The sequence below is a fragment of the Vigna unguiculata genome, chromosome 6 (genome assembly GCF_004118075.2).
Source record: "Vigna unguiculata cultivar IT97K-499-35 chromosome 6, ASM411807v1, whole genome shotgun sequence".
In the NCBI taxonomy this organism is placed as follows: Eukaryota; Viridiplantae; Streptophyta; class Magnoliopsida; order Fabales; family Fabaceae; genus Vigna; species Vigna unguiculata.
Window position 1 is genome coordinate 23,419,427 of NC_040284.1, and position 23,906 is coordinate 23,443,332.

Below are 23,906 nucleotides of genomic sequence, written 5' to 3' on the forward strand. Positions count from 1 at the left end.
TCGCATCATGGTTCGAGGGAGAAAAGAAGCAATCCGTCGCAAAAGTCTGAATCTCTGCCTTCAATTCTCAAACTTGGTTCTAATCTCAATCACACACCAAACTCAATATGTTAATTCATTTCGTTTGTAATGTTCATGTTATTAGAATCGACAGGGTGAGAGAGAGGACTTTTTTTCATCTCACATCTTTGTATAAATTTGTTTGTTATTGTCATTTTTATTTATTTATTACTTGATGAGGTTTAATATAATTGATTCTTATTATTAGATTAGTTGCTTAAGTTTCTTTAGACTATATATTATATGAATGCTGTTAGGTTTCTATTAGATTTATCATTTATTTAGTCTAACGTGAAATATACATGTCTCAACTTTAACGGGAGGGTTACGAATTAAAAATCCCACATTAATTAAAAATAAGAAACATTTATAACATATATAAATAATGAGAACAATCTTAATTTACCATTTTATAAAATTAAATAAGGTTTTGAGAATGTATTATTCATATATGTAAAATGAGTAAAGATTTAGTTTTCTAATTAGTTATTTGGTTACATGAGTTGTACAGAAGGTCAAAATAATTGTATAATAGATACTTAGATTTTCTAGATCACATGATCATTTAATGGTTTTGATATTAATTATCTTGAAATTAGTTATCCCATGTTTATTAGTAGTATGCATTTATTAAACTCTTCCTTTATTGCATAATTTTTATTAAACCCTCTATTTATAGTTGAATAGTTGTTAAACTCTTAATACATGAAACAATAAATCACACTAAAATTCTCAATTAATTGATAAGGTAATTATCATATAAAAGTGTCAAAATAAGCAAAATAAACTCATGTATTTTTGTTCACTATGGGTTGGGCTAAAAATTGATCAGTTCAGTCTAACTCACTTTCTGGTGAGTCAAAATTTGTCTAATATTGATTGACTCGTGTTGATGGATTAGTGGGTTGATTCAGTTATAAATATTTTGATTTTGCAATTGTATATTTATTTAAGTACAATAAAAGTGAATTTACTTTATCTTTTTGTTTTTTATAGTTATAGAATTGAAAAGTTCAATTAATTTTCCAAATATTATTACGAAGTAGTAATTCAAAATAAAATCATATGTATATAACTTGACAAACTAATAAATATACATCTAAAATATTCAAAAGTTATTGAACAATATTTTAATGTTTAACATTTTGTTGGTGAATTATGAGTTAATTCACCTTTAACCCAACTCAAATCTGGTTAACCGATAAATTAAGTTAGTTGAAATCAATTTAAATTACATTTAAAAAATAATAATTTTTTTCTAAGTCAATCTGACTTGATACTATAATAAACGATATTAGCTTATAAATTATAATATATTTTGAGATCTTCATACCAAACCTTATTTGTTGATTTGTAGGTATGTCAAAGTAGGTCACACTTGTTGGATTGGTCTGCCAACCCGCCAAGAAAATGGCGGGTTGGGTTAGAATTTTTAACCCGCCAACCCGTTGTGGTCTGACCCGCCAACTTGTTTAACTCGACGGGCCAAAGGCGGACCTACCATGACCCACCAACCCTTCTTTTTTGTAATCTTTTAATGTTTAAAAATTAAAAATAATTAAAAAAGTATTTTTTTATATTATATAAACAAATATATATATATATATATATATATATATATATATATATATATATATAATTTATAAACAAAAAATTTTAAAAAGTTAAAAGAAAAATAAATAAATAGAAAGTCCTAATCCACCAGCCTGTCGACCCGTCCTGAGGTGGGACGGATTGAATTGTTCAATTCATTTTCTAGTGATGGGTCAATTCAATCTGACCCATTTTTTGTAGGACAAGTTAGGCTTGTCCGTTTTGCTACCTACTTATTTTCAGTGTGATATGTAACTCAAATATAAATGAAAATAAATCTGCACAAAACTAATCTGATTGACTGTAGAGTAGTTGACTTGAATACGAATTCAATAATTAATCTTAACTAATATTTTCATTTATTAAAACATCTAAAATTATGTAAATAAATAAAAAAACATTAATTAAAATTTAATGTTGATAAAATAAAACAAATTTAAATGAATTTGTTTATAACAAAATGAATTAATCCCTAGTTGCGGAACTAGTTTGTAAATCAATGAAATATAAGTTTTAAATTGATTCATAACAAAGATAGTTTATACTAAAAATATAGGCTTCCTAACACTAATAAGATGTACACACAAAGTTTTTTTTTTCCCCTTTGTTAAGTATTCAACGTACATAGTTTTTTTTTTTCTTTGTAAAGTATTCAACGTACATATTTAGATCAAATTGACTTATTCATTTATTTTTATTAAATATGTCTTGGTTATTTAATTTTCAATGAAAATTAGAATTATTTTAAACTAATTTAGTCCATCATTTTTAAAATTGTGTGAATTTAATGTTTTAAACCAAACTTTTTTAAATTTATTTGACGTTTTGAAAGTGTTCACGATTAATATTGAAGCGAAAAAATTGTTCAGACAATGAGATTTTAATTTAATAAATGTGAATTACATACAAATAAAAAAATTAAATATCAAATAGTTGATAAACATTCAAAAGTATCAAAATTGATTATCTTTTATAATTAATCTTGATTAATGTTATTTTCCTGTGAAAGTTTATTAATGTCTAAATCCATTCGATCCAACTTAATTCCATTCAATTAAAAATTAGTTAAATTAGATTAAAATTAATAGAAAAAATTAATGTAATTCAACCTAATATTTTCTTTAGTAATTTTGATCAATAGCTTTTTAAATCTTAGATCATGAACAACTTTTAACAACAATCAATTTAGTCCACCAAGAATCTCACTGAGTTGAAATACAATCTAAATTATATAAAGAATCTTACCCACCCCGATATAGTAAATTAGAGAGTTAAATATATTTTTGGTCTTCACTTTTAGTAAAAATTGAAATTAGCTCATTTTTTAAATTTTAGACTAATTTAGTCTTTCATCGTTAATAAATGGATGAATTTTAGTTATTTTAACCAATTTTTTTAAAATTTAATTGACGTTTTAAACATATTTTTAAGTAAACATTGAAACAAAAATGAGTTTAACGATGTAAACAACTCAAATACTATCATGAACCTCGTTTAAAATGTCAAATAAACTTAACAAAATTTAGTTAAAAAAACTAAATTCACCCATTTATTAAAGATGAGAGACTAAATTAGTTCAAAATTTCAATAAAGGACTATTTCCAAAAAAAAAAAACATATTTAACCCTACGTTAAAACATTACACACAACGAAATTTAATCATAAAAGCAATTTAAATAAACTATTTCAATTAAAATATTTCCAACAAAAATGAGTCATACAATACAAGTTTTATTTTTATACTGATCTTATACTTTTTTTTCATCACAACATTTAGAATATTTAGTAAAAGTTCTTTAACATCTAAAATTTTGCACCCACCTACTACCTTCTTTATTTCTTTATATTCACTTGACAAGTTGGTTTTGGTTTGATTGTCTGAATCACACAATTGAATTAAAAATAATTAACCGATGTAACATATCAGACTAAAATATCAAATTCATTTGGCACAACATATCTGATCTCTGTATATACCAATAAAATAAGGAAAAAAAATGTCCTTCAAAATTTGAACTTGACCCGTCACCTAATAAGTGCGTTTAAAATATGAACTTAATATCAAAGTGCTCTACATTGTTTTAGTTTAAAATATGAACTTAAAATCAAAGTGCTTTATATTGTTTCATTTTATCCAATAATCTTGAAATTTGTCTTTTGTTTTTAAAAGATGTATCAAAAAATAAAAACAAAATGAATATTTAAATTGTCGACTCTTGAATAATGTGTGGACAATTGAACGTGTTGTACAACTCATGCTCTTCTCTACAACATCTTTGATTCTCCCAAACTCATAATTTGATGTAAAACCATTTTAACCTCGTTATCAACCACAAAACCTAACCTTTTTTCTTTGACAAATAAACTGAATCTAATATTTAGCGCATGTTAGTAACATGTTACATATGCATGTCAACAAAAGATTAAGTAGGTTGGATGGTAGATATGCGCTTTGATACATGTTTTTTAAAAGGTGTTAATTGAATCCTAATTTTTGAAAAGTGTCTCAATTGTATTATCTTTAAAAAAATTTATTAATGTCGTTAACTTTATTAATGACTTTTACCACTAAATTTTAATAAAAATATCAATACTTAATTTTGTAAGTCATTTTAAATATCATATTATTAACAATGTTAATAATTTTTTTTTTCTGAAATATACCTAATTGAGACATTTTTTAGAAAATTGAGACTCAATTGACATTTTTTTAAAAACAGATACTAAACTGACATATCCAAATGAAAGTAAATATCATCTGACTAATTAAACCTAAAAAAAACATTCTAGAGGAACAAGTCAAATGTGATCAAATAACAAAAAAACGTCTTTGATATTATTATTATTCTTTTTATTATTTGAGGTGATATCATTAAAGTGATTTTGGAATATAAAAAAGTGATAAAATAAAAAATTAGAAAATCACTCAAATTATTAAAGAAAGTTGTGAAAAAATTATTTTTCTTATTTTTATTTAAAAGAGGATTAAAGATGGAGCACTACCGGTGCATTGCTATATAATAAACGGAAATGAAAAGAAGACGACAATGGGAGTAGAGGTGGGTGGTTGTTGTGTTCTCCTTCTTTCATTGGAATAAAGCCTAAGGTTTTGAGTTCTTACACTTTCTCACCTCACCAAACACACTCACTCTCTTTCCCTAAACGCATGTCTCAGCCTTCATCCGTCAACCCTGCTCCTCTTGCAGAGGCTGACACTGATTCTTCCGCCGCCCCTTCCCTCTTCGATTATCATAGTATCGACCAAAAACTCATCCAAAACATCGTTTATGATGCTCTTGTCTGGAGCACTCTTCACTGCCTCCTCGTTGGAGATAAATCGGTTCAGGTCAAACTCTGTCACTCTTTTGTTTTCTCTATGTTACTTGGATCCTGTTCCTTTGCTTTCTGCAACTTTTTTTACTTCTGCTTATCTCACCTTGCGCAAAACTCATCAACATGTCTACACTTTTCATAGTTTAACATTATATTTTGTATAATGTCTTTCTTAGATAACATGAGTGACTGTAATAAACAGCGAGCGTGAGTATGACATTTCTCAGAAGGTTAAGGAGTTCAGATTTTCAATGGTATTTTTGAGCTGTATTATTAAAATACACTGATAATACTTTAAAAAAAATTAATATATTTTAAAATATTAAAATAAGTGTCTATCAATATAATATCAAGACACGATAAAAAATAATACACAAAATTAACCGGAAAATCCAAACTCTAATAATATACTTCATGATTAAAGTTTGACATTAATGATAATAATTTATTATTCATTCATTATCCTACTTTTTCTTTAATATTGGTGGGAGATTTCATATATATTATATAAGTGGGTCGATCCTTATTTTATGTGATATTGAGAGAGACATAAACTCACTTTACAATTAAGGTCGGGTAAAATAAACTTAATTCTACTCAATTATAAAATTATCTATATTATATTATACTAAAGTAACTAAATTATTTAAAAAGAAATTGAATTATACTATTTTAAATTTCAGTTCAAGAAAACTGAACCTTTTATTGCAACGCAATTAACTACTTAAATCTCCGCGTTAAAAGTCAAGTTTGGGATGTTTTTTATTTTAAATAATTTTTAACAATTAAATTTTGAAAAATTTTTTATAACCTAATATAATATTTTTGAAGTTACTTTTTATTTTTTATTTTCTTATTTTTATATATTGTAAAATTATTTAAAAATATCATGTCAAAAAATAAAGTTATCAGAATTTAATTATTAAAATATTTCTTTTCTTTCTTTTCTTTTTTCATACCGCATAAGTTAATGTAATAATAATGGCTAAATGCAATAAAAGTCAAACAATCATTTTTCCAAAATCTCCAAACCAAAGTTTTCACAAAAGAAAGACCATCAATTTAACACGGATAAGTATTTCTTAATTATAAATATTTTATAATAATTAATTCAATATAACCAAAGAAATTAATTTGATTAAATATTAGTATAAAATATTGTATTATAAACACCCCATCAATTACAAAGAAAAAGAGTAGGTCCAGTCCAATCTTACACAGTACTTTTTTTCTATTCAAATCATGAAAAGATTTAAGTCTTTTAACTCAAATATGAGATTGACAACTACTTTTGTTTAATAACTTGGGTATCTTTTCTCAAAATTAGAAATTATTTTTATAAAATATTAAAATCAATTTAAGAGGATAACTTCTTAATAGATATTTTTTATATATATAAAAATCAAATACCTATTAAGAAATATAGATATTTACCAGTATTTAACTTTTTTAATATTTATTTATGCAAAAATATGTATAAGAACAATATTTTAAATTTATGTTTAATATGTTAAATTGTGATAAATTTGCTTATTAACTGGTAAATAATGTATTTCAGAAATGTTAAAATTAAATTATAAAATAAAGGTAAAATATAAAGTGGATAATATAAACTTTTAAGATAATATAAACTTTTAAGAAAATAAAATGCAGAAATAAATAAATAAGTGAGTGGTTTGAAATAATCAAGAAATAAACTTTTTAGGGCTAATTGTGTCTTTTACTTTTTAGGTCAATAATATTTCAAGGAAGTTGGACAAGATTTAGACCAATTTAATTCATTTTAACTAAATCATAGTAATTAAATTCTTTTGTAACATAGCTATGGACAAACTATCAATTTTCTTTATTAACATTGAATTTTAAGGATATTTTTTCTCTCTCTTTCTATTTTTTTTTGTTTTTGTACAGATTTAATTGTTAGGATTTGCGGAAAGATTAATCGGGGATGAATTTAATCGGAGAGTAAAAATTCTAATATATATATATATATATATATATATATATATATATATATATATATATATATATATATATATATATATATATATATATATATATATATATTATCCTGTCATTAATTTGTAAGAAAAATTTGTAAGAATTTTTAAGATGATTATTTTGAGTTATGTTACAATTGATTAATTAAATTTGGATTTAACATATTTATAAATTCTGAATGGAGTGAGTAGGGTTTCAAATAACCTTGGGAGGGTTATGGTTAATCTGTTAGGTTTAGGTCATTTTGAAGCAAACATATTGGAAATAATTTTTTAATTAGTTTAATTCTTGTATTAGTGTATAATTTTTAGACACAGTTAAGGAATAAAAGATCATTTAGTCAATTTTTAAAGCTTTTATTATTTATAATAATTTATGATTAAATGACATTAATGTATATGCATCCATATTAATGTATATGCATCCATAAAGTGTAGTTCGGTTGAAAATTAATTTTTTTTATTCAAAAATAATATATTTTGGTTTAAAATTAGTGTAGTTTGGTTCAAAAATAGTACCATCTAGTTCAAAAATAATGCAGTTCAGTACAAAAATAATGCAATTTGATTAAAAAATAATACAGTTCGGTTCAAAATTAGTACAATTTAATTCAAAAATAATATATTTTGGTTTAAAATTAGTGTAGTTTGATTCAAAAATAGTACCGTCTAGTTCAAAAATATTACAGTTCAGTGCAAAAATAGTGCAATTTTATTAAAAAATAATACAGTTCATTTCAAAATTAGTACAATTCGATTAAAAAATAGTATAATTCGATTCAAAAATAGTACAATTTAGTCCAAAATTAGTGCAATTCAATTCAAAATTAGTACAATTCAATTAAAAAATAATGTAGTTCAGAAAACGAAGTTCAACCCAATTTTTTAGAATAGAAAACAATTTAATTTAATTCGTCTTAACTATTTTTTCAGTACAGTTCGGATGAACTAATTTTTAGTTCACTGCAATTTTTTAACAATACAGTTTAGTAAATTATGTTCACATCAACCTCAGATGAGATTAAGTAATACATGGAATTAAACCTTGGAGTTATAAATACCGAGTAATTTAATTTGCAAAATTATGAAAATACCATTTCCATTTTTATGTTACTAAATGGCTATAGTTTTAATCTTGATGTTTATGATATAAGAACTAAATTTGATACAGTGATTTTGGATACTAAAATGATATTTTGATGTTTACAATCAATGTTACCTATCATAGAGATCAGGAACAGTTCCTGGTGTAGGCTTGGTGCATCTTTCGTTTTGCTTATTACCCGGGCCATTTCCTGAAAGTCACTGGAAGCAAGCTTGTGAATTAGCTCCTATTTTTAACCAATTTGTTGATCGGGTGAGTTTGGATGGGAAATATCTCCAGGAATCTCTAGCAAGGTAATGTTTTTTGTGTTGCTATATTACAAGGCACTGAATGAGTCAACTTTACTTTTGGCATACATTATATTAAAATTTGATACTGTGGAGTGAATTTTGAACTATAATCTGTTCATATCGATGCAGAACTAAGAATGCAGACGAATTTACCTCCAGACTTTTAGATATTCATTCCAAGATGCTACAGATTAACAAAAAAGAGGTAAGTGTACGTTGGTAGGAAATTTGTACCACCGACACTGTTAAGAGAGAATCATAATTTTTCCTGGTTTTGATTTTTCTCTTGTCATAATTTTCACAGGATATACGCTTGGCAATAATGCGTTCAGATTATATGGTTGATGAGAAGACTAAATCACTTCTGCAAATAGAGATGAACACCATTTCCACTTCCTTTGCTTTGATGGGAACTCTTGTGACTGGACTTCATAAGTAAGGAGTTGCTGTAAATTTCACGTATTGCGCTTTCATCTCTAACTCTGGTTTGCATCTTGGAATTATTCACACGAACTCTGGTGGTAGATTTTGATTTGAAGTTAAATTTATCATGTTGACGTGTATCAGGTATTATTTTGGTGTTTTCGCAGGAGCTTAATTTCTCAATATGGAAACATCCTTGGACTAGATCCCAATAGGGTTCCTGCAAACAATGCTGTCGATCAAGCTGCAGAGGCCTTGGCTAAAGGTTGGAGTGAGTATAACAATCCCAGGTCAGTTTGGAGAAAGAAAATTCCTTTTCACTTTCATTTGTGGTTCTCTGAGTATTTGATAAAACACGGGTAAGAAAAAGTTTGAAGAAACATAAAAAAGTACGAGATGGAAATTTAGGTATCAGTCTAAGTTTCACGTTGATAGAGATGAGAAAGTCGAGCATCGTATAAGGATGAAGATCCATAAATCATTGTCTTAAGATTTTGAATTAAAAGTGTTATCGATGTCTTCTCTGGTTGGACTCATGTTTCATTGGTGTTATATCTTTCTAGTGAACATTTTTCTTCTTAAAACCTAACAAGTGGTATCAGAGTCTATGATTAAAATTGGTTAAGACAAGTGTAGGTCCTGTATCAAAAGTCTTAATTTTGGTTCCATGCCATACTTCTGAATGGATGTGTACAGGGCTGCAATCTTGGTCGTGGTTCAGGTTGAAGAACGAAACATGTATGAGCAGCATTATATCTCTGCCCTTCTAAGAGACAAATATCCTTTTCTTATTACTTATAATTATGATACTAAAGGAACAATCTGTCTGAGCAGACTCTGATTTGTATCATAGAGATGTTATGTTAGGAAAACTACCGTAGTTTTATGTTCATTACATTTTGGGTTGCAAGAGTTATTTTCCTTAGCTTTATAATACGCATCATATTAAAAGCATAAGGAAAACATTGGCAGAAGTGGATCAGCAAGGGGAAATTCTGCCAGATGGAACACTTTCTGTGTACGTAACTCTCTCTCTATCTTGAAAATCTGGCTTTGTTCTAAAGGTTTTTGGTTTAATTATATTTCATTTCTGACAGTAGAGAAGTATAATTTGTTGGAACTTGCAGGGACGGACAACCAGTTTCAGTTGTTTACTTCCGGGCTGGCTACACACCAAAAGACTATCCTTCAGAATCAGTGAGATACATGAATTCAGTTTTCTAGCTGAGAAAAACTCACTTTTCAACTCCGTAATAATTTTCCTGCTAAAGTTGCATTGTTTTTTAACATTAACGAGTTCTTCTGGTTTGGGTATATCTTGCTAAATGTGTAGGAATGGAGAGCTAGGCTACTGATGGAACAATCTTCTGCTATCAAATGCCCTTCAATATCTTATCATTTGGTTGGCACCAAAAAGATTCAACAGGAACTTGCAAAACCTGGTGTGCTTGAGAGGTATCTTCTGATTAATATTCTTATATATTCCATCCTTTATGATCAATTCACAGATACTATGTCTAAAGGAAAAGTGTAAAATGAAATATTGTGAGTTATTATTGTCTTAAGATTTTATCCTTCATATTAGAAATCCAAATTTAAGTCTAAGTCTTACATTAAGTAAAAAGGAGAAAGTTGAACACTATATAAGAATCAAGACTCATAAATCTATTATCTTAAGGTTTTGGAGTAAGAGTAGTATCAATCCCTTAGGTGTGAATTGAGTTCATGTCTTAGGTGTGAATTGAGTTCATGTCTTAATGTTTTATTGATGTTGTATCTCTCCTTTCATATCTAACTATGGTTGATATCTCTTCCTAAAATTCTTGATTCAAAACTCTAAACAGGTTTGTCGAAAACAAGGACCACGTAGCCAAATTGCGTTCATGTTTTGCAGGGTTGTGGAGTTTGGAAGACTCAGATATTGTTAAAAAAGCAATTGAAAATCCAGAGTTATTTGTGATGAAGCCGCAAAGAGAAGGAGGAGGTCTTATATTAAACTTTGATTCAACACTTCCTTAGAAAAAACACCTGGAAGAGAAACTTACACAACGAAGTGCAATTACTTTTCAGGAAACAATATTTATGGCAATGATTTGAAGGAAAGCCTCCTTAAATTACAGGAATCTGGTTCTGAAGAAGATGCAGCTTACATCCTCATGCAGAGGATATTTCCAGCCACTTTTCCAGCAATTTTGGTGCGTGATGGTAATTGGAGTACGGATCATGTGATTTCAGAAGCTGGAATATTTAGTACTTATTTAAGGTACATTGCTCAGCAACATTGCTATCATTGCTTAAAATTGCAATACCCTTGACACTGATGAACTGAAATTTGCAGGAACAAGGATAAGATTATCATTAATAAGGAAAGTGGCTACACGGTGCGTACAAAAGTATCATCATCTTATGAAGGTGGAGTTTTACCTGGTTTTGGAGTGATAGACACTGCATACCTAACTTGATGGAGCCAAGATCCTTAGTTATCACATTCACTTCAATTCAAAATATTATGAATGTTTTACATGTATCACCATTAGTTTCCTCACTCCTGATTGTGTTTGTTTCTCTCCTCAAACAGTGAAAGAAGAGAAGATGCATTGTTGTTGTCTCCTTTAGCTTTTCCTACGGAATGGTGTCCGATTATCAAATGTATTTATATAAATTTGGTTTGAACACAATGAAATGTTGGTGTATTTGGTGCAGTAATCTTAAGCAGTATTCAACTATACTAAAAAATGTTAATAAAGTGAGAATCCACAACGTTACAGATTCAGAAAAATGGTTTGAAGTGAAGTTGTGATGTGACTCAATGAGATAGCTTTGGCTTGAACTTGAAGGAAGCCATAGCAACCTTTCACGAGGGAGGTGAAGACTCTGATAATGTCATTCATTAACCTCTTCTTCTGCATAAAAAGCCATTTTCCAAGCCATTTTAAATGCCAGTTTAGTGTTTTTTTTTATATTAAAATCCAAGTTGTAATAAAATGTAACACGTGTGTTCTTTTTGAAATAAAAAAGGTGTAAAATATTTTAATTTTTTATGTACCTTCTTATTTTTAATTTGCTAATGATTTTAAATTAATGAAATATGGCTTGTCATCTTTTTTAATATTTTTATAAACTAGGTCAATTGAGTAATTTTATTTTTAGTTTTGAAATTTTAGCTGTATTTTGCTTCTTATCCTGAAAATTTATTTTTTGATTTTGGTTCTTGTTATTTTTTTAATCTGTAAAATATTTATTTATCTTGGTTTTATAATATTCTTTTCATTTTGAAGAAATAAACTAATAAAGAGAATATACAAGTAATCTATGTGTCGTAAAGAAAAAACACAAATTATAAATATTTTGGAGATTCTAAAGTTAAATAAGGAGTAAAAGAAAAAAGATAAATTATAATAGCCAAAAATAAAATATGGCCATGTTTCATGAATAAAAAAACATATTTAAATTTAAATCAAATTCAGTCTCTATTAAAGTTCACCAAACCAAAAAGAACGTAGACAAAAGAAAAATTTTACGGGCCATGATGGGCCACTGAAACTAACGTTAAGTAAAAGAAGAAAAATTATGTTTTTACTCTTATCTCTTAATTTTCATCTTTTATTTTTTAATGTAATTAATATGGATTATCGATTTTGTAAAGAAAAGATAATGATATATTAATCAACAATATTTTAAAAATGAAAAATAATATATCATCTCTCGTGATAAAATATTTATTTTATAATTTATACATATCTATAATTTTTTAAGTTTATTTTTTATTAACTAACTATTTATCTGTTTATTCTTTAAATGACTTTTTTTAATCATTTTCTTAATTCAAATTTTCCGAAATTTAATTATTTTTGAAACAAAAATAGATATTTATAATAAAACATTACTTACAAAATAAATAAAAATATTCTTTTCCTTAATTTTGAAATTTTTTGGATCAATTTAGTCTTTTATCTTTAAATATGCATAAATTTAATTTTTTTAATCAAATTTTTATTAAGTTTACTTGACTTTTCGAACATATTTTTAAGTTAATATTAAAGAGGAAAGGTGTCAACAACAGTATAAAAGTTTTAAATCATGAATCACATTTGAAATGTCAAATAAACGTAACCAAATTTGGTAAAAAAAACTAAATCCATGATATATGAAGTTAGAAGAATAAATTGAATCAAAGTTTCAAAAAAAATTTAGTTTTAATTTTCAAAAGTTAAAGAACAAAAAACATATTCAATCCAATAAATAAAAACTATTTATAATAAAATAACAAAAAATATTCATATTTATTTTTATAATCATATTAATATAATCTAATTTATTTATATTTTGTACCACTATATAGAGAAAGATTTCTCATGTTCATATCCACAATATTTTTTTAAGTTTGTTTTTTATCAAATAACTATAGATCGGTTATATTCTTTAAATGACTTTTTTTACATTTAATCATTTTTTTCATTCAACTTTTTTTCAAATTTCATTACTTTTAAAACCAAAAAATAACTATTTATAATAAAATATTACGTATAAAATAAATACAAAGATTTTATTTATAATAAATTACATAAAATATTTATATTTCCTTTTATAATTTTTTAACATTAAAAAAATCAAGCAACAAGTTGAAAAAAAAATACATAATAATAATAACAATAATACGTAATTACTTTTCAAAATATATTTAAAAATACTCAGTGACAATAATAGTTTGCATAATTGTACCATATAAATATTTCTGCATCCAAAATGATGGAAAAATTACTATTATGTTAAATCATATTACATTAATTATTAATATTTTATAGTTTTTTATCTTTAAAAATGAGTTTATATTCCCTTATGTTTTATCTAGTTTCTAATTATACAAAATGATTATTGTAAAAAAAATTCTCTCGAATATATAAGTATATATACAACAAAAATGTATATTTAAAATAGAAATATTAATAATAAAAAGTATTTTATATTACTCTTTATAATTATTAATTTTTACTTTAAAAATATGATTCGTTCTAAAAATATTGGCGAGATTGATTTTGTGAAGGAAAAAAAATATTCGTGAGTATCTGATATATTGCAATAAAAATATTTATAATGATACATAAAATAGAATATCTTTAATATAATATCTTATCATAGTAAAGGAACAACTAATATTTTTTATAGTCTGTGGTTTCTTTAATTCATTTTTTTTAATTTTTATGTAACATTTTATCTTACAATATTTTTTTTAGTTTAAATATGAATATGAATTAAAAGCCATAACAATATTTAAAATTAACTTGAATAAAAACATGTAATTCTATTATAAATTACAAGTGAAAAAAAAATGCTTCGTTATATTTTAAGAAAATAATAATAATTAAGAGTAAAATACAAATATTAAACATGCACCGTTTATCTATTAATTATTATAAGGTTTTTTAATTTTAAAATACAATAAAAAATAAAACAAAAATGTTGAATAGTACAGAATATATTCTAAACTAGGGAGACTATCTTTTCAATATTGTTACGTTACCTATAATGACTTGTTGTAATTAAATATATTATAAGTAAATAAACATTATAATTTCACTATTACATATATTTATCATGAATCGATAATCTAACGAAAATATGTATTTATATTATCAGTTTGATCTATAAAAGTCAAAAAAATAATAGTCTAATTTCTTAAATAAAATATTAATACAATATCATTACTAATATATATATATATATATATATATATATATATATATATATATATATATATATTCTTTGTCAATTTTATTTTAAAGATTCTTTAGAAAAATTTTATAGATTTTTTTACGAAAAATAATTTGTAGGAATCATTATCAATAATTTTTTGCAAAATATTTGTACATAATAATTTTCAAAATTTTTTTAAAGTATTTGTACAAAACATTTTTTTTTAAATAATTACAACAAAATATTTACAAATTTTATAATTTTATAAAAATAGTTATCTAAAAAAATTATTGATCAATTAAAACTCTTAAAAAAATAACAAAAAAAATTAATAAAGTACTTCCTATAATATATATTACATATACAATAAAATATACTTCATATAAAATAACACCATATAATTTTTAAATAAATAATATTTACGATACATTATTATGATTAGATAATCTAATGAAAATGAAAATATGTATTTATATTATTAGATCCACAAATCATAAAAATCATGCCAATAATAATATTCATAAATACTATGTAATTTGTAGATTAAGAAGTCAATAAAATAATAGGCTACTTTCTAGAAAAAAAAATACTAATATATTTGATTTCTTTTTTAACGTTGATTGATGTTACCGAAAAACAAATTTCATATTAATTATTTTAATAATAAATTGTAAGATTATCTTTAATTTAGTTTTAATTTTTATAAATTTAGAAAAAAAAATATATAAAATTTTAGTAATATTGATATTATTATTATTATTAATATTAATATAATCCATTATTATTATTAAATGGTATGATATTATTAACGGTTATAGCTGTCAAAATGGGTTGAAACCCGCGAGCCAACCCGGCTCACCACGGGTTCGGGTCGGGTTGTGTTGAAATTTTTTTATAAATTTTAATACGGGTTGATTTTTGACCTGACTCATTTAGAACTCGGCTCATCCGGGTTGAGCCTGTTGTGAGTCGGGGTTGGTGTAGATAAAATGGTTACACAAGTGTTTATTATTAAGTTGAGTTTTACATTTGGGTCATGTTGAGTTTTTTTTTAACCAACACATAAATAATTTGTATTTTTTTTTTATTTTGGTTTGTATTTCGATTGTATTAAAGTTTATTTAGATTTTAATTAGAATTATAATTTAGTTTTGACTTAAAATAAATGTATTTTTTTAATTAAGTGAACCCATGAGCCAACCCGTTTAACCCGCCAACTCGTGGTGGGATCGGACCGGGTTCGAATTTGTTTGGCTCGCTAAAAAGTGAGCCGAGTTGGGTTGGTTCACTAAATCATCAACACGTGGTGGGTTGAGTGGGATAACCCGTTTTGACAGCTCTATTACCAGTATCATATATATATGTATGTATATATATATATATATATATATATATATATATATATATATATATATATATATATATATATATGTGTGTGTGTGTGTGTATGTGTGTGTGTGTGTGTGTGTGTGTGTGTGTCAAAATGGGTTGGAACCCGCGAGTCAACCTGACTCACCACGGGTTCGGGTCGGGTTGGGTTGAAATTTTTTTACAAATTCCAATACGGGTTGATATTTGACCCGGCTCATCTAGAACCCGGTTCATCTGGGTTGAACCCGTGATGAGTCGGGTTGACTCACCAACCCGCAGATAAAAGGGTCACACAAGTGTTTTTATTTATTTTTATTAAGTTGGGTTTATATTTGGGTTATAAACACATAAATAATTTGTATTTTTTTTTTTATTTTGGTTTGTATTTGGATTATATTAAAGTTTATTTAGATTTTATTAGAATTAAAATTTAGTTTTGACTGAAAAAAATAAAAAAATAATATTTTATTTAATTAAGTGAACCCGTGAGCCAACCCGTTTAACCCGCCAACCTGTGGTGGGCCGGGTCGGGTTCGAATTTTTTTGACTCACTAAAAAATGAGCCGGATTGGATTGGTGCACTAAATTATCAACTCGTGATGGGTCGAGTCGAATCGAACCGGGTTATCCGTTTTGATAGCTATATATATATATATATATATATATATATATATATATATATTTCATTTTATAATAGAAAAATTAATATTAAAATGATTGGATTGATAACAAGTGATAACAGTATTATTGATAATTATTTTTAATTAATATGTTATTAAAAAAAAAATATAATAATTATTTTATATTTATCATATTATCTAATTCATTATTTAAATATTATATATAATTATAGTACTTCAATATAAATTGTATAAAAAATATTTATTTAAATATAATAATAATATTGTTAATTTTTTAATTTAACTTAAAAAAGTAAACAAAAAAGGAGCCGTGCACGGGTGTAAGTCTAGTAATAAATAATATAAATGTTCTTACTCACTTTTTTATTTTCCCTTTTCAGTGGATTCTGGCTTTTATCTAATATCTTATTGTGTGGTTGGCACCATTCCTAATGGAATAGTCCTTTCCCTTCCTTCTATGAGCCATCACTCTTCACTCTGTTTTCAGAATCATTAACCATTATGTATCTCTTCAACTACCACCGTCTCGATCAACAACTCCTTCACACCGTCGCTTATGACGCTCTCGTTTGGAGCTCACTCCATGGCCTCGTCGTCGGTGATAGCTCCGTTCAGGTCACTCTTCCATCATTTTCTTTTCTAATTTCTTCGGTTCCTTTGCTTGCTGGTAACCGCATTTTGTTAGTACCAATTAAAATCATCAATGGATGCAGAGATCAGGGACCGTTCCCGGCGTAGGACTGGTGCATGCTCCGATTGCATTGTTACCGATGCCGTTTCCCCAAAAGCAGTGGAGACAAGCCTCTGAATTAGCTCCGATATTCAATGAACTCGTTGATCGTGTTAGCTTGGATACAGACTTTCTCCAACACTCTCTCTCCAGGTTAACCCTTCCTCCACTCTTTCTTGCTACCTTCTGGATCATTTTAGGGTTTATTGTTCCATAATACCATACTTTATTTTGTTTTACATTTATTTCTTGTGTGTTCATATTTTTGTGTGTCATTCTAAATGCAGAACTAAGGAAGCCGATGAATTCACCTCTAGACTTCTGGACATTCATTCCAACATGCTACAGATTAACAAAAAAGAGGTAACTGTTTGTTATAATTACAACTGATAGATTGGATTTTAAGTCTAATTCGTATTCTAAATTGACTTCAAATTGCAAATGAAAGAATGATAGAAGTAAATGAATTTTGCATTTTATTGCTATTTTGCTGTGGCCATTGTGCATTTGCTTTTCTTAGCATAGGTATGTGGAAAATACAAAAGAACAAAAACTATCAATTTTGTAACTTTGGGGACAGTATACATGATATCGGAATTGCATTTGAATTTCAAACTAATTAGTTCGCGTCTTTAAATTTTCTTGACAACACACTCATATACGAATGCATCAACTATGGAAATGATTGTTACAATCTGCGTATAAATTTGGTTTCTCTGCCTCATAGTCATTATAAACAAATTGCGTGTGTCCTCTTTTTTTGAATTGGAGGATTACTCCAACTTTAGAAGTTTAATTTCTGATTTCTTTTGTCTATCTGACTGGGCTGCTGTCTTTGTAGAAGGAATCGAAAATTGAACTTTAAAAGTTAGGAAAATCTTCCAATTTAAAGGAAGCTAAAATTTGTCAGGATGAGTGTGATGCACAAAAGCCAAAATTATGCATAAATTGTCACGATCATTTTTATTGTTGATGCATTCTTACATGGACCTGTTGTCAACTCTGACAGAAAATTTAAAGATGACATTTACTTAGTTTGAAATATTTTCATTGTTCTTTTTATTGAGTTAGGCTTAAAGTCTACTTTTTAACATGATATTGTAGTTATGAGTTAGAACCTATCTTATCGAGATTTGTTGTTTATTCGACCTATTATACTCTTTATCTCAAGATTTGTTGTTTGTTGGGTTTATCGTGTCACTGCTATCGAACAATCACTAATATTTAATCTCACACTCAAGATATACATGTCTCGGCGTGAAAGGTGTGTGTTCTTACATTAACTAAAGATAAGATGATTTTATAGTATAGAAATGGATACAAATATTTTCTCTTACAAATTGATTTTGTAGAGTTAAGTTTAAAGACCACTCCTTAAAATTTCACTTGTTTATTATAATTTTCTTGATGAATGGTGTCTGCTCTGTCAAAATTTTTGTAGGAAATACGATTGGGGTTACATCGCTCAGATTATATGCTTGATGAAAAGACTAATTCACTCCTGCAAATAGAACTCAACACAATCGCCTCTTCTTTTGCCGGCCTTAGTAGCCTTGTGACAGAACTTCACAGGTAAATGTTTTGAGAGGTCTTAACTTGTTTCATTGCGGCAAATTCTCATTGTTCATACATGTATTTATATGTATTATATATTATTATGCGGAATGGCGTGTCCTTGTCGTGTGAATAAGTTATTAAAAAATTCATCTTATGGATAAACTATTTTATACTAAATGTAAACAAAATTATGACTCGACTAATTTTTCATAATACTTGTCTATACAAAAATTTTATTTAAAATTATGTGCTAAACTAAGACATTCATATTATAATAATAACCCATTTAAGTATTTTCTGCAATTCACCAACTCTCATACCCAATGCTCATTTACGTCCTTAGCCAGTCGGTTAAGGGATTACATTCCTTAATTGCAATGGAGAGATTACCCAACAATTTTCTAAATTTACCATAAAATATATTAATTTTTTTTATTCTACACCTAAATTCGTACAGTTATCATACCATCAAACAAGATACCAATAAAATGATATACAAATATGAAGGTCTATATTATATATATATATATATATATATATATATATATATATAATATTTGTTATGTTTTAAATCAATTGTTCCCCGTGAACCATGTTTTGGGTCCTTCACATCATGCAACATGATATTGACGGTGTGTGCACGCACAGGTCTTTGTTCATGTTGTTTCTTTTATTTTACTTGTTTATAATTTTGGTTTTTGGTTTAATTTGAAATGATTGATATTTTAGTTTCTTAAGTTTTGTATCTAATTAAAATTTTCTGTTTTTAAATTAAATAAATTTGTTTGTTTTCTGATTATCTTCTTCATAAAACTTTAATTCTCATTTTTTTTTCATTGAAATAACTTGGGGTTTAAAAATGATTTTGTAAAGATTTATGAAGTTAAGAATTTATTGCAATGTTAATAAAATTGTTTAATTTTTCTGCAAAGATTAGGGTTTGATTAAAAAAAAGAAACTATGCTCTATAACTAGTGCTTTGTGAGACTCATCATATTTCACTAATTTCTTTTTGAAGTTTTTTTTTTTTAAATTTCATCGCCTCTCTCTCTTCTACATCTCTCCTCTCCCTCTGTTATTTCTTTTCCATTTTTATGATTATATAGTTCACATAATCATATATATATATATATATATATATATATATATATATATATATATATATATATATATATATATATATTAAAACGCAGAATTCAAAATTAAAAAATATTTAAATTATTTTAACAAATATAACATTTTAAAAAATATTTTAGCTCTATCCAACCAGAATTTAAAAAGAAAGAAGTTCAAATAATTCAAATTACATGTGTTTCAATGTTTTTAAATCATAATTTTTTTCATCCAAACATACAACCATGAAATTACGTTGGTATTTCTTTCATTTTTAATTATTATAGACGTTGAATGTGTACTATGATCCAACTTTTAACAGTTAATTATGAAATTCTGTAATATTTACTATTTTATTTTAAACTACTTGTGTATTATAAATGATTTATCATCTATCTGTGATATTTTAGTACAGCTATTTTGCTATATCAGTTTTTTTGTTTTTTTTTCATGCTGTGCCATTCTTAATAAATATGTTTGAAATTATGCATTCGTATTAGAGTTGTAATTTATTTTGGTTTTAATGAAATTTTGCTGTCGAGGAAATATCTTTATATTAGTTGGTCATTTTGTAGATACATACTTTCTCGTCATGGAAAATTGCTTGGACTTGATTCCAAAAGTATTGGTGCCAACGATGCTGTTATTCAAACTGCAGAAGCCTTAGCTAAAGCTTGGAGTGAATACAATAACCCCAGGTCAGTTAAGGGGAAAAAAATAACTTTGAACTTTCTCAATTTTTATGCTGCTTTTTGATTCATTATGTTTTCTTTGTATCCATGAAGGGCTGTGATTATGATTATTGTTCAAGCTGAAGAACGAAATATGTACGATCAGCATTTGGTTTGTGCAGTTCTGAGAGAAAAATATCCTTTTCTTAATGGTTATAAATAATGTCAAAAGAATAGTGTTCATTTTATTCCTATAAAGTTTTAATGCACTTCTATTTTAATACTTTGTACAATTAAAGGTCATATCAAAGGAATAAAGGGATGCTTTTATATGTAATGATTTTGAGAGTTCAACTGTTAGTTTTAGTTTTACATCGACTAAAAATAAAAAAGTTGAATGTGGTTTTGGATTAAGTGGTATGTCAATCAATTTATGTGTGGATTGGACTCATGATTTTTTTAGAAAGATCCATCAAAAGGAAATTACTGTAGCTTTTATGCTACCGTGTGCATATTTTTGTTGTGTTAGTATCCTTAGCTTTTCAACACGCACAATATTACAAGTATACGGAAAACATTGGCAGAAGTTGATGAAGAAGGGGAGATTTTACCAGATGGAACGCTTTGTGTGTATGTAATTAACCTTCAGCCACTAAAATAAAAACTGCATATTCAGCTTTGTTTTGTGGTTTTATTTCGGGATATTTCTGAGTGTGGAGAAATATACATAATTTTTGCAGGGATGGACAGCAAATTTCAGTAATTTACTTCCGTGCTGGCTATACACCTGTTGACTATCCTTCAGAATCTGTAAGTGACATGAATTCAGTTTTTTTCATGCTCGTATGAACCCTGCCTTTTCCCTCTGCAAACATCTCTTTCGTTTTCTATTCTTTTAAAGAAAAATGGTTTTTGACACTTCCTGTTGACAACTTATTTTAAGGATATTTTGATTATTAAAAAAAATTAACCTTTATATTTATAGAAAAAGAAAAAATTAAAGGATAAAATAATGAATATAAAATGTGTGAAAAAATTTATTGAGTGTAGAAATAATAATAATCTTTCTTAAACTTCATTTTGAAGGCATCAGGAAAGTTGATCCCTACAAATATTAAATTCTTTACGAAAATGATCAACTTGATATAGAAAACATGGGAGTTTTTCTTTTTACATTCCATACTAATATAAAAAAATAAAATAAAATACGCCATCCTTGTCAACATTATAACTTTTTTAAGGATAACATAGTTATTTTAAACATGATTGGAGTGTAGTTATCAAATATGGGACATAAACTATTTTTTGGCACTATAAAAATAGTTGGCGTACATCGGAATCGTTGTCTCCAAAGTCCACCATCATTTGAGACTGAATACTTCTCGTCTAATTTTTATCCAAGTTAATTATTACAAAAATTCTTATATTAATTTTTTTTAAAAATGATTTTTTTAAATTTAAATATTACTTGTAAAAAAAATATCTTTTTCCATCAGTAAATTGTTATTCAAATATTCTTTCTCAATTCTTTAACTAAAGAAACACTTGTAATATATTTTTAATTTTTAAAGGTTCATTAAAACTTTTTTAAAATAAAAAATGTAAAAATAAGCTGAAAAAAAAACCTCTTAAAATTTTTAGTGGGAAAGCTCATCTGAAAAACATGAAAGAATATGTTTTCAAAAAGCTTGTTTCCTTCTTTTAATTCTATGGATTATTTTCTGCCAAATTATTGTTTCTTATTACACTTACGTTATCTTATATTATTAGTGAGTCTTCTCGCTTCACTTTGACATCTTACGGTTTTGGTATATGTTGCTCAAACGCAGGAATGGAAAGCTAGGCTACTGATGGAACAATCTTCTGCTATCAAATGCCCTTCTATATCCTATCATCTGGCTGGCTCAAAAAAGATTCAACAAGAACTTGCAAAGCCTGGTGTTCTTGAGAGGTATCTTTTCCTGTCAATTGTATGATGAACAATTTTAAGTTATCATGTAAAATGACATTATACTTAAGGATCTGTTTTCCTTCCAGAAGTTGTCCATAGAGCAGATCATAACGGGGAATGTTTCGATAAAAGAGTTAGACTAGTTAATTGGTAGAAGTTGTCGATATTGGAATACAAGTATGAGTGTAACTTTCACAATAGAATTGAGAAAGTTAAATACTATATAGAAAGAAGACATATAAACTCGTTACATTAAAATTTCAAGTTTAAAGCAGTGTTAACCATTCGTAGTTAAGACTTAGATTACATTTCTTTAATTGTGTAATTAATGTTATGACTAAATCCTTGAATTAAAACTATAAACAGGTTCCTTGAAAACAAAGAAGACATTGCTAAACTGCGTAAATGCTTTGCTGGGTTATGGAGTTTGGATGACTCGAACATTGTTGCACAAGCAATTGAAAAGCCAGAGTTATTTGTGATGAAGCCCCAAAGAGAAGGAGGAGGTCTTGCACTACCTAAACTTTGATTCAACCTACTACCTTACTTTATTGAAAAAAAAAACTTACATGATTATTACTTTCTCAGGAAACAATATTTATGGTGATGATGTGAGGAAGACCCTCCAAAAGTTGCAGAAATCAGGTTCTCAAGAAGATGCAGCTTATATCCTTATGCAGAGGATATTTCCGGCTATTTCTGCAACAGTTTTGATGCGTAAGGGTTGTTGGAGTAAGGATCATGCCATTTCAGAACTAGGGGTATTTGGTACTTATTTAAGGTACATTTGCTTCACCACACCACACTACAACAGTTCAGAGTTTAAATTTGCATTAACTTGACATTCATGCACTGAAATATGCAGGAATAAGGATAAGGTTATCATTAACAAACAAAGTGGCTATCTGATGCGTACAAAAGTATCTTCATCTGATGAAGGAGGGGTTGCAGCTGGTTTTGCAGTGCTAGATAGTGTATACTTGACTTGAGGGAGCCAACAACTTACATACCTTAGTTTATTTATCAGGCTAATTCATAACATTATGTTTGTTTCTTATCAGCAAAACATTATGTGATTGGTGACAAGCTTCTAAAAGGAAGCTTAACTACATTTTATTTGACGGGATTTTTCATAGAGGGATGTCATTCGGGATTGTAACCCACATATAAATGATTGTAACCACTTTTAACCAAAAACTTTAACATAACAAGGTTACTGAGTATTTTCTCTTATATGGTGCTTGAAATTTTGAGTGACTTGGATTATTTTCAATATTATTTAATAACCCGGGTCCAATCTTTATTAGCGGGACCAGAATGAAATTCAATCGTCAATAAAATAATGCAATATTGCTTCTATAATATTGGTATCTT

The 23,906-nt window shown here is 26.9% G+C and overlaps 2 protein-coding genes across 2 annotated transcripts; both read left to right on the top strand.

The window, feature by feature from the left end:
* The first annotated feature begins 4,691 nt into the window (after positions 1–4,691).
* LOC114188952 (glutathione synthetase, chloroplastic-like) lies at positions 4,692–11,510 on the top strand. Its single transcript, XM_028077630.1, has 12 exons — positions 4,692–4,999; positions 8,215–8,384; positions 8,511–8,586; positions 8,686–8,816; positions 8,972–9,094; positions 9,501–9,581; positions 9,742–9,822; positions 9,932–10,001; positions 10,138–10,259; positions 10,649–10,788; positions 10,875–11,067; positions 11,143–11,510. The coding sequence occupies exons 1-12, from the start codon at positions 4,820–4,822 to the stop codon at positions 11,264–11,266; spliced, it is 1,491 nt and encodes a 496-aa protein (XP_027933431.1). The 5' UTR covers positions 4,692–4,819; the 3' UTR covers positions 11,267–11,510.
* A 5,385-nt stretch (positions 11,511–16,895) lies between these two features.
* Positions 16,896–23,765, top strand: LOC114186756 (glutathione synthetase, chloroplastic-like). Its single transcript, XM_028074760.1, has 12 exons — positions 16,896–17,125; positions 17,224–17,393; positions 17,528–17,603; positions 18,682–18,812; positions 20,486–20,608; positions 20,696–20,776; positions 21,131–21,211; positions 21,322–21,391; positions 22,411–22,532; positions 22,899–23,038; positions 23,121–23,313; positions 23,398–23,765. Exons 1-12 carry the CDS (start codon positions 17,012–17,014, stop codon positions 23,519–23,521), a joined length of 1,425 nt encoding a protein of 474 aa, XP_027930561.1. The 5' UTR covers positions 16,896–17,011; the 3' UTR covers positions 23,522–23,765.
* Positions 23,766–23,906: the final 141 nt, after the last annotated feature.